The sequence below is a fragment of the Oncorhynchus keta genome, unplaced genomic scaffold, assembly GCF_023373465.1.
Source record: "Oncorhynchus keta strain PuntledgeMale-10-30-2019 unplaced genomic scaffold, Oket_V2 Un_contig_19147_pilon_pilon, whole genome shotgun sequence".
NCBI classification, from domain to species: domain Eukaryota; kingdom Metazoa; phylum Chordata; class Actinopteri; order Salmoniformes; family Salmonidae; genus Oncorhynchus; species Oncorhynchus keta.
Window position 1 is genome coordinate 36896 of NW_026281306.1, and position 12635 is coordinate 49530.

At 45.3% G+C, this 12635-nt stretch overlaps 1 protein-coding gene across 3 annotated transcripts in view; it reads right to left on the reverse strand.

Moving 5' to 3' along the window:
• Positions 1 to 10963, reverse strand: part of LOC127920357 (serine-rich adhesin for platelets-like) — a 22955-nt gene extending 11992 nt beyond the window's left edge. For all 3 annotated transcript variants that reach the window (XM_052504432.1, XM_052504433.1, XM_052504429.1), the window contains exon 1: positions 10559 to 10963. In XM_052504432.1, the coding sequence (XP_052360392.1) occupies positions 10559 to 10853 (295 nt within the window). In that variant the 5' untranslated portion in view covers positions 10854 to 10963. The remainder of the gene's footprint in view (positions 1 to 10558) is intronic.
• Between the last annotated feature and the right edge of the window lie 1672 nt (positions 10964 to 12635).

The window sequence follows — 12635 nt, forward strand, 5'->3', positions numbered from 1 at the left end:
GTCTCCATGGCGCGTATAGACCATCACTTCGTTGTCTTGTTGGTAATATAAAAATGCACGACAGTGCGCATTGTAAAAGTCTAACAGTTGTTTTTCTTATTGTTTCTCACAAACAGATATTTGAGAGGGGAATTTCGTGCAGTTGTACCTATGATGCACAGACACGCTAAATCTGTACAGTGTAGTTTGAAAAGTCAGTTTATATTATTTGCAGATCGAAATATGTAACATTTGAAATGAATGTGGCAGAACAGTTTCGCATAAGGTTCCTGTGGGAGTCTTCTCCTTCAGTATTTTTGCCTCCTAAGCCTCGTTTCCCATTACGTGGGATTTTCCCAGTGCCAACTTCACGTGAGATGGCCGCTGTCTACTGCCATGTGGTGCTGAATGACAGATCTCGCTTTTCCGATTTTGCTGCTGTCCATGGTGCTGAAATATCCAATCTCGGCTATTTGCAAATGTATGACCAGCCAAATTTGACCCCACACATAGACACACGTTAATGGTAATCTCTCACACACTTTTGAACATTGCACAAGTGTGTTTGTTTTAATAAAGATGCGAAGAATGAAATCAATGTGTGGATGTTGATTGGACAATGTATAGGTGCTTTACAGAAGCCATTTTGTGCCATTCCCTATAGTTTGAATTTGACTGGAGTATGATCAGATTGCTTTGTTTAAGCCAGAATGGAGATTTGGTCTGAGAAACGATGCCCAATATAGCATGATAGCTGTGAAGAAGAAAACAATAAGGCCATGTTTATATGACCCCCTTTCAAAGAGTCACTCATTTATATTGTTCTTGTAGATATACAGTGCCTTCAGAAAGTGTTCATACCGCTTAACTTATTCCACATTTTGTTTTCTTACAGCCTGAATTCAAAATGGATGAAATTATAATTGTTTATCCTTTCCAGCTACACACAATACACCATAATGACAAATTGAAAACACGTTTGACATTTTTGCAAATGTACTGAAAATGATTTACATGTTTTCACGATACATGTTAGAATCACCTTTGGCAGCAATTAAAGCTTTGAGTCTTTCTGGGTAAGTCTCCAAGAGCTTTGCACACTTGGATTGTACCATATTTGCAATATACAATATATACATAACCAGTCAAATGTTTGGACACATCTACTCTTTCAAGGGTTTTTCTTTATTTTTACTATTTTTAACATTGTACAATAATAGTGAAGACATCAAAACTATGAAATAACACATATGGAATCATGTAGCAACCAAACAAAAGTTAAAGTAATGACGGACTGCCGTTTCTCGTTGCTTATTTGAGCTGTTCTTGCCAAAATATGGACTTGGTCTTTTAACAAATAGGGCTATCTTCTGTTTACCACCCCTACCTTGTCACAACACAACTGATTGGCTCAAACGCATTAAGAAGGAAAGAAATTCCACAAATGACCTTTTAACAAAATTCCACAAATGACCTTTTAAACTCATGAAGCTGGTTGAGAGAATGCCAAGACTGTGCATAGCTGTCACCAAGGCAAAGGGTGGCTACTTTGAAGAATATCAAATATAAAATATATTTGGATTTGTTTAAACGGCATGATCATTACATAGGTGCACCTTGTGCTGGGGGACAATAAAAGGCCTCTCAAAAATGTGCAGTTTTGTCACACAACACAATGCCACAGATGTTTCAAGTTTTGAGGGAGAATGCAAATGACTGTTGCAGAGAATTTAATGTTAATTTCTCTACCATAAGCCGGGGAGGCTTTAGAGAATTTGGCAGTACGTCCAACTGGCCTCACAACTGCAGACCACATGTAGGGCAACGTGTGGACGAGTGATTTGCTGATGTCAACGTTGTGAATAGAATGCCCCATGGTGGCAGTTGGGTTATGGTATGGGCTGGCATAAGCCATGGACAGGGAACACAATTGCATTCTATCAATGACAATTTCAATGCACAGAAATACTGTGACGAGACCCCGGGGACAATTGTCATGCCACTCATCCGCCGCCATCACCTCATGTTTCAGCATGATAATCCACGGCCTGCAAGGATCTGTACAGAAATCCTGAAAGCTGAAATGGCCTGCATACTTACCAGACATGTCAGAAAAATCAATTAAGCATAATGATTACGGCTCTAGATTGCAGGAAAAATCTGTTTGTAGCTAAGCAGGCCAGCGGTGTCGTAAACTGTCCCTTCATGCCTGTCCACTGATTAGTTGCTAGGAGTCATGGTCGCCAGGGGGTCAGCAAATCACAGGCAGTCAGCTTGTGTCCCAGATCCCCAACTCCTGCTTCTCCTCCCAGTCTCCTCAACCAGAGACAGAGATCAACCTCTATCTCTGCCCATTAACTGGACTCGTGGTATAGTGTGCGTGCACAAAGTGAGTGTGTAAAATGTGTATCATTCTTGCTTGTTGTTCTTTATAGTTACTATATTGCCTATTGTAAGTTACTTCTCTGTGTTTACTTTGTTGTGTAATACTCTGCAGGTAGCTATGCCACTTATACAATCCTTCCTTTGTTAACAGTGTTGTTGCTCTACTTGTGCTATCAGTTATTGTGTATATTCATCACCCCTGTTTTCTGTCCGTTACTGAACCACTACCTTTCCATGTCCATTTCATTAGTGTGTGTCAATAATGTATCATTGAATGTAACTCAGAGGTTGCCTTCTTACCAGCCGGGGGAGGTGCTAGTGCAACCTGGTCTCAGAGCATTTCATATTATTCTGTATGTATATCAGAGACACCGCATTTGGTATGATATGTTATGTATGGTATGTATTCATTTGTGAATGTCTATCACCCATTTTTTATAATATGTTATAAATTACAATTCATATTATACTGTATGTTGTGAATTTGCAAAACATACAACATGTTACAAATTTATGAAACGTATGATGAGAATTCTAGCTAGTTTAGGGTGTAGGGTTACGTTTAGGCGTTAGGTCACAGGGTAAAGGTTAGGGTTAGGGGAAGGATTAGCTAAAAGGGTTAAGGTTAGTGTTAGGGAAGGGATTAGCTAACATGCTAAGTATTTGAAAAATTAGCTAAAAATTAGTAAGTAGTTAAAAAGTTTCTAGTTAGCTAAAATTCTAAAGTTGGCCGTGATCAGATTGGAACTCGCAACCTTTGGGTTGCTAAACATTCGTGTTATATGCCAACCCATCCACCCTGACGAACCACCCTTCTTTCATTTTTGTCATAAGTAACTATCTGTCTTACATATCCATACCAAACATAACATATAATATGAAACCGTAGTGTCTCGGTCCCCAGATTTACATTTTCTATGTTACATCTAGTCAATGAGACCAGGCTGGCGTCTGGAGTCCAATTGGAGTCTCTCTTTCACTCTTAGGTGTGGTGCTGGCTCTGGATGCATGTGCCTACGTGCTACTGGGCCTTGTCATCCTGATGATCAAGAGGAAGCTTCAGGGAGACCAGGAGTCAGCTGAGGGTGTGGAGCTTAAAAACACCCAGCCATGGGGCTCTGTAAAGCAGGGTAAAACAGACTTGGTGAGTTTGGTTGCAGCTGCACTCTGTTTAGAACTACTCAAGATTCCCAGGAGATGTTCCATCTAAGAGGACGCTGCTGGAGAGTTCCATGGTCATCTCCATAGTGATTGGCTTGCGGTGGTTCCTGTGGTGCGTTCCGAGTTCGTCGACCCAGCTCTATCCATTTTCTATAGGGGCATCTCAAATGACATTTGTCGAGTGCAGCACTACTTTTAACAATAACCATCTGCTAAGTGAAAGGTTATTTGTCTCAACAACTGTTGTTTTAAGGAGTTGGTGTTGTTGTTTTCCTGTATTGGCATTATTATTGTGATGACGATTCTAACTATTATTGTAATGAACATTAGTCCCCACTTGGTGACATCACAGAGCTGATGTGGTCATGTCTGTCAAGCTATTTTATCAAAAAAAGAGCCTCACACACTCTTTCCTCAGTTCTCTTGTCTCAGTGTCTCTTTCCTCAGTTCTTGTTTCAAGAACCAAGTATGAACGCCATATTGTTAGCTCATCACAACTTTTGTGACTTTTCAGACTCCTTCATCTCCATTTTCTCTCCTTATCCAATCTCCTTAACCCACGCTTTTACTGTCTCTCAATTCCCCAGATCGTCAGTCGCACTCAACAGTCTCATTTTAATCTATGAGGCATAAGAAACACTATAACCATGATGTATATTATCTTATAATAAAACATACAGTACCAGCCAAAAGTTTAAAGGGTTTTTCTTTATTTTTACTATTTTCTACATTGTAGAATAATAGTGAAGACGTTAAAATGATGAAATAACACATATGGAATCATGTAGTAACCAAAAAGTTTTAAACAAATCCAAATATATTTTAGATTTTAGATTCTTCAAAGTAGCCACCCTTTGCCTTGATGATAGCTTTGAATGCTCTTGGCATAAAGAAAAACCCTGGAATGAGTAGGTGTGTCCAAACACTGGGACTGTATGTAATGTAAAATTGTCTGAGAGAGGAATCAAATTATCTCATGCAACTTTAGAATTATATGAAGTATATGAAGTATATGGGGTGAGTGTGTGTTGAGGATCACTGGGGAGGCTGGGAGAGAATCCTGCATCCAGCAGGCCTAGCTAAACCACAGGTGGGTGTCAGTCACGTCTCCCCTAAAACTCTTCACTTAACGACTGTAGGAGCCTTTCTTTGTAAGTCTCTGTCTGCAGGCCCCCTATGGGGCCTGTCGGTGGTGGTGTAGGCAGAGTCTCTAAGGAGAGGACTCTCGGTAATCAGAGTGTATCTGAGCGCAAACGACCTCAGAGCCAGTCATGCTAGCAACTTCCATGGAGTTTGACTTGAACTATACTGAACAAAAATATAAATGCAACATTCAACAATTTCAATGGTTTTACTGAGTTACAGTTCAAATAAGGAAATCAGTCAATTAAATGAATTCAATAGGCCCTAATCTATGGCCGCCCAACAACCTGCCCGCTCGACCCTATCCCCTCCCTCTCTTCTCCAGACCATTTCCGGAGACCTTCTCCTTACCTCACCTCGCTCATCAACTCATCCCTGACCGCTGGCTACGTCCCTTCCGTCTTCAAGAGAGCGAGAGTTGCACCCCCTTCTGAAAAAACCTACACTCGATCCCTCCGATGTCAACAACTACAGACCAGTATCCCTTCTTTCTTTTCTCTCCAAAACTCTTGAACGTGCCGTCCTTGGCCAGCTCTCCCACTATCTCTCTCAGAATGACCTTCTTGATCCAAATCAGTCAGGTTTCAAGACTAGTCATTCAACTGAGACTGCTCTTCTCTGTATCACGGAGGCGCTCCGCACTGCTAAAGCTAACTCTCTCTCCTCTGCTCTCATCCTTCTAGACCTATCGGCTGCCTTCGATACTGTGAACCATCAGATCCTCCTCTCCACCCTCTCCGAGTTGGGCATCTCCGGCGCGGCCCACGCTTGATTGCGTCCTACCTGACAGGTCGCTCCTACCAGGTGGCGTGGCGAGAATCTGTCTCCTCACCACGCGCTCTCACCACTGGTGTCCCCAGGGCTCTGTTCTAGGTCCTCTCCTATTCTCGCTATACACCAAGTCACTTGGCTCTGTCATAACCTCACATGGTCTCTCCTATCATTGCTATGCAGACGACACACAATTAATCTTCTCCTTTCCTCCTTCTGATGACCAGGTGGCGAATCGCATCTCTGCATGTCTGGCAGACATATCTGTGTGGATGACGGATCACCACCTCAAGCTGAACCTCGGCAAGACGGAGCTGCTCTTCCTCCCGGGAAGGACTGCCCGTTCCATGATCTCACCATCACGGTTGACAACTCCATTGTGTCCTCCTCCCAGAGCGCTAAGAACCTTGGCGTGATCCTGGACAACACCCTGTCGTTCTCAACTAACATCAAGGCGGTGGCCCGTTCCTGTAGGTTCATGCTCTACAACATCCGCAGAGTACGACCTTGCCTCACACAGGAAGCAGCGCAGGTCCTAATCCAGGCACTTGTCATCTCCCGTCTGGATTACTGCAACTCGCTGTTGGCTGGGCTCCCTGCCTGTGCCATTAAACCCCTACAACTCATCCAGAACGCCGCAGCCCGTCTGGTGTTCAACCTTCCCAAGTTCTCTCACGTCACCCCGCTCCTCCGCTCTCTCCACTGGCTTCCAGTTGAAGCTCGCATCCGCTACAAGACCATGGTGCTTGCCTACGGAGCTGTGAGGGGAACGGCACCTCAGTACCTCCAGGCTCTGATCAGGCCCTACACCCAAACAAGAGCACTGCGTTCATCCACCTCTGGCCTGCTCGCCTCCCTACCACTGAGGAAGTACAGTTCCCTCTCAGCCCAGTCAAAACTGTTCGCTGCTCTGGCTCCCCAATGGTGGAACACACTCCCTCACGACGCCAGGACAGCGGAGTCAATCACCACCTTCCGGAGACACCTGAAACCCCACCTCTTTAAGGAATACCTAGGATAGGATAAGTAATCCTTCTCACCCCCCCCCCCTCCCCCCTTAAAAGGTTTAGATGCACTATTGTAAAGTGGCTGTTCTACTGGATGTCATAAGGTGAATGCACCAATTTGTAAGTCGCTCTGGATAAGAGCGTCTGCTAAATGACTTAAATGTAAATGTAATTTCACATGACTGGGCAGGGGTGCAGCCACAGGTGGGCCTGGGAGGGCATAGGTGCACACACTGGGGAACCAGGCCCAGCCAATCGGAATTAGTTTTTCCCCACAAAAGGGTTTTATTACAGACATAAATACTCCTCAGTTTCATCAGCTGTCCAGGTGGCTGGTCTCAGATGACCCTGCTGGCGAAGAAGCCAGATGTGGAGGTCATCGGCTGGAGTGGTTACACTTGGTCTCCGGTTGTGAGGCCGGTTGGATGTACTGTCAAACGTTGTGGGAGGCTTATGTTAGAGAAATTAACATTAAATTCTCTGGCAACAGCTCTGGTAGACATTCCTGCAGTCAGCATGCCAATTGCACATTCCCTCAAAACTTGAGGGGCGTCTTTGGCATTGTGTTGTGTGACAAAACTGCATATTTTAGTGGCTTTTTTTGTCACAAGGTGCACCTGTGTAATGATCATGCTGTTTAATCATCTTCTTGATATGCCACACCTGTCAGGTGGATGGATTATCTTGGCAAAGGAGAAATGCTAACAAGGAAGAAAACAAATTTCTGCATAAAACATGAGAGAAATAAGCTTTTTGTGCGTATGGAAAACTTCTGGGATCTTTCAATTCAGCTCATGAAACATGGGACCAACACTTCACATGTTGCGTTTACATTTTTGTTCAGCATAGTTACTGTGGAATTCCCTTTTCCTACTACCTTCATTTCACCTCTTTTCACCAGACGAGTGTGTTGTGGAGCGTGTGGACTAGGTACTGGAGACTCGGTAGTGGGATGGAGGAGAAGTGGGTGACATGATGTGATATGTACAGGTAAGTTCATTGTGTGTGTGTGGGGGCGTGCGCCAATGAGTGTGTGCATCCCATGTTTGTGTTGATAGTCTGAGGTGGGTTTGAATATAAATGAGCAGCAGTGTTGTGATGTGTCCTATCCCTTCCTTGCAGAGTGATCTTCCTTGCCCTCATCACATGCCTCGGTGGCTCCTCCTACTTTTTATCATCGCAGTCATTACACTTTGGGAGTGGGACAGCCCCCACACTCATTGCTAAAGATCTAACTTCAGACTCTCCCCAAAACAACCGAACCCCACAACAAACCGAAAGAGATTTAAGGTGCACACCCCTAAAGAGGTAGCCAGAACAGGATATCTCCCTCCAAGCTCACAAAGACACAGGAGGAGGAACTATCAAACACCCAGGGACAGCGAACGAGTGACCTCAGTCGAACACAGACAGAAAGAAGAGGCGTTAGATAGAGGAGGTTACCCCAGATGCCATTCCTCCTGCTCATGTGAGCAAGGAAAGAGATGACAAGCCTTCTGATCAGGCCAACGGACAGGACGAAGGAGAGGTCACAGTGATTCACACCCACAAAGAAAGACAACCCACACAACCTCTTGGCTGAGATGAACCACACAGAGGTAGAGGCAGAGGGCCTTCAGGGCTAGCCAGTCAGCCAGCCTGCTCTGATCCTCAAGTCAGTTGTATTTAAATTTATGTTCATTAAAGATTTTTATTCAAGATTTGAAAAGTCCCATTTACTTAATGATATCTTTTCACTGTCTGCAACCCTCAAGAACCAGGGTGAGTCTGGGTCACCCTTTTACTGGGCAAACACAACTTTCATATCGTCATAGACGAGGCCAAAATGTTCATCTTTTAACCTTGCTTGAATAAAACATTCATTTTTTATAGTGCGTAAGAGTTGTGCTTTTTCGTTTTCTATGATGATTAAAGGTTTTGGTTGCACCTCAACTCAACGTTGGTTGAGCTCCCTCCGTTTTTTGTTGTTGTCAAATACTACTTTTTTTGTTTTGTTTACATGTAGTAAGTAAATTATTAAAAGCATTAAAATTGGGATGTTTCCCACTTATTTACACAACCTACTCCACACTTGCAAAGTGAAAGTTTATAGAAATGTTCTGAAATTAAGTAGTAAACAGGAAAAGCAGAATTGAATCCAATTATTATAATGCAAATAATTTAATGGTCTATGGTTCAATCTCATTTCTGAAGGTCTGATGAATAACTAATATTGTTCCTCCTCTTCCTTGTGGCAGGCGCAGCAGCACACTGCCCTCCAAAGCCTGAAAAAATCGCCGAACTTGCCCTTTGCATGCAGCTCTGCATGGAACATCCAGTGTCACATCCTTGGTGACGTGTGGGGTGACATCTGGGATGACCACAGCAACATCCTCTGGAAAGGGAGAAAAGAGGGACAGAATGTAAACAAATGCAAACCGTAGGTTCTAAACACTGGCCAGTTGAAAGGTTCTACTAAGATGTCATGACAAACGGCACCTGTCAGTGTTACTCACCTGCTTGGATGTCAGTTGGCAGAGTGGCGAAGACGGCCATCTTGAGAGTCCTTTCTTCAGGTGTGACATCCACAACCTCCAAGAGGGAAGGGATGGGCTCTGCCTCTCTATTAGGAGTGATGTCCACAACATTTAGGTGGAAAGAAGCCGGATCTGCCTCTCTATTAAGGGTGATGTTCACAACCTCAAGGTGGGAAGAAGCTGGATCTTGCTGTGTCTTAGAGGTGATGTTCTGAACCTCAAGATGTGAATTAGCCGGGTCTGCTTCTCTCTTAGGGGTGATTTCCACAACCTCCAAGTGGGAACAAGATCTGTCTGCCTCTGTTTTAGGTCCGATGTCCGCAACTTCCAGTTGGGAACAGGCCAGGTCTGCCTCTGCCTTATGTGTTATGTCCACAACCTCCAGGTGGGAACAGGCCGGGTCTGCCTCTGCCTTATGTGTTATGTCCACAACCTCCAGGTGGGAACAGGCCAGGTCTGCCTCTGCCTTATGTGTTATGTCCACAACCTCCAGGTGGGAACAGGCCGGGTCTGCCTCTGCCTTATGTGTTATGTCCACAACCTCCAGGTGGGAACAGGCCGGGTCTGCCTCTGTCTTATGTGTTATGTCCACAACCTCCAGGTGGGAACAGGCCGGGTCTGCCTCTGCCTTATGTGTTATGTCCACAACCTCCAGGTGGGAACAGGCCGGGTCTGCCTCTGCCTTATGTGTTATGTCCACAACCTCCAGGTGGGAACAGGCCGGGTCTGCCTCTGCCTTATGTGTTATGTCCACAACCTCCAGGTGGGAACAGGCCGGGTCTGCCTCTGCCTTATGTGTTATGTCCACAACCTCCAGGTGGGAACAGGCCGGGTCTGCCTCTGTCTTATGTGTTATGTCCACAACCTCCAGGTGGGAACAGGCCGGGTCTGCCTCTGTCTTATGTGTTATGTCCACAACCTCCAGGTGGGAACAGGCCGGGTCTGCCTCTGCCTTATGTGTTATGTCCACAACCTCCAGGTGGGAACAGGCCGGGTCTGCCTCTGTCTTATGTGTTATGTCCACAACCTCCAGGTGGGAACAGGCCAGGTCGGCCTCTGTCTTATGTGTTATGTCCACAACCTCCAGGTGGGAACAGGCCGGGTCTGCCTCTGCCTTATGTGTTATGTCCACAACCTCCAGGTGGGAACAGGCCGGGTCTGCCTCTGCCTTATGTGTTATGTCCACAACCTCCAGGTGGGAACAGGCCGGGTCTGCCTCTGCCTTATGTGTTATGTCCACAACTTCCAGGTGGGAAGATGCTGTGTCTGCCTGTATGTTATGGGTGATGTCCACAACCTCCAGGTGGGAAGACGCCTGGTCTGCCTCTATGTTAGCGGTGATGTCAACAATCTCCAGGTGGGAAGATGCAGAGTCTGCATCTGTGTGAGCGGTGAAATCCACAACCTCAAGGTGGGAAGAAGTCTGGTCTGCCTCTGTGTTTGCGTTGATATTCACAACCTCTATGTGGGGAGAAGCCGGGTCTGCCTCTGTGTTAGGAGTGACAACAACAATCCTGATGAGCACTACTACTACAAGTCACCGAGATGTCATCACAACAGGCATCTGTCAGAGTGCTCTCTATCATTGCTACTCACCTGCTAGGATGTCTGGAGGTGCGGTGGAGATGGCCGCGGCGACGACAGGGAGGACTGGTAAGGTGGCTGCAGGGGGCTGGAAGCAGCTCTTTACCTCGTCAACCACAAAGGCACAGACAGATCTCACATAAAATGGGCTCTGGAGGTCATCCGTGGAGAAGGACTGACTGATTCTCCCGAGGATTGACCAGACAGATTCAAAAGCCGCAGCGCGGGAGAAAGGGATGTGAGGGGAAGGGGCCTTTAACATGCTGGAGAGCTTCTCCACTACGGCCGCCACCATGCCCACGGCCATCCCGCTTATTAGGATTGGGTGCCCTGAATGGCCTTCCTTTGGCTGAAGCCACAGGGCCAGGAGGAGCCTGGGCACCACCTCCACAACCACCTGGGATGGGCTGAGCAGGTTGCTACGGGGCTCATTGGGCTCATTGGACAGCTCTTTCCACAATGCTGTGGACCTTAGGGTCGCTGAAATCAACAAAAAGGAGAAGACAAAGCTAAACGATGCGCAATGTGCTCACAGAGAACATTGTCTTAGTCTGTTTCTGCATAGTTACAGATGTGAAGATAAATGGATCAAGTCATATGCAGGGCAGTACATGGAACTCACATGTCAGCTGGCGAGGTGGGGTGCAAGGAGCGGCGGAGCTTGCAGACAGCCTCGTGCTCTATGTCTATCATTTTTAGGCAAGTGTTGACTTCCCAGGTCTGCCGTTGTAAACAGGAAGTCCGATTAGTGAAATTTCACAACATATCGATTCTGCTGTACTAACTAGTTGTTGAAAAGCTAGTAAAGAGCTCACTGACTTGTAGTATGTGTCTAACTCTCATTGTCTTACCAGCCGAGCGAGGTCATTCCCTCCTCCAGGGTTTCCTTCCACACCCTTCAAATAATACACAGAGCAATTCAACTTTCCTGGCTTCTGATTTTTCTGTTGTTTATTTTACCCACACCTCTTGGAGTGCTGCTGGTGGCAGGGAATGGCAGTGAAGGTGAATGATGAAGGGGTACTCACCTCTCCCTAAGGGATTTTTTGCCCTGAGACACCAGCCAGTCGCTCATGTGCTCCGTGGTGACATGGTGCGGACCTGGCCTTGACTCTGGAGCAGCAGATAGTGGACCATGAGCTTCTTCTGCAAGATGAGGTAAGGTGTGAGACAGTGCCACGAAATACCATATCATGTGCATTCTGAAGGGCCTCTCACAACATTTCACAACTGTTCATGCATCACAATTTGCGAGTGTTATTAAGAACTCTTATGACCATCTTCTCTAAACTGTCTTGAAATACAACTCTTTCTGTTGTTTATGTTTTTTGGGGGATGAATCTTACCTGTTTATTGTAATATGTTTCCTGCCAGCAGGCCTGCAGAGTCTGAAATAAAGGCTGCTTCTGCAGAATTCCTTTGAAGAGAATGACAATAATGATGCTTTGTTATGCACATTGTGCACAGGCATTTACAGTATGTTAAAATGAATATCTCCAAAGATTACCTTTGTGGGACCATAAGTGAACTCCGGAATGCACCAAACCCTATCCATGGTAAGATGGTGAAGAAATGCAGCGCTATAGATATACGAGATGCTCTAGAGATAACAGGAATAAGTTAAAGTCGCGAATGATCAATTACTGTGGAGTCGTCCAATATGCTGCACTTAGAATTGAGTTGTAGGCAATGTTTGGCACGAAATAGAATGTTTACACTCTATTGCTATGGAGAAATGGAATGTGTAGAACCTTTATAAATGGGTCTGCTTCTATGTCTTTATGTCATGAAGATTAAGCTCTTTATTTTGTCATAATGTGTATATATGAGGATTGGAACCTGTTTCGATTCATTACGCGGGTATCCAGCTACATGTTGCTTAGACCTACTAATCCAACCTTGGTTTACAAGTGAAATTAATTGTTTACCGATGCCTATACAAATCTATTAACCGTAACTATTTAAAGCAATGATTGTCAATTGAAAATGTGGTTGTTGTGTTACCCTGTTGTGTCAGTCCTCTTAAGCACGTTATTCCAATATTTCAGAGCTCTGAATTGAGATAAGGTACACTTGCAACGCTAATTGG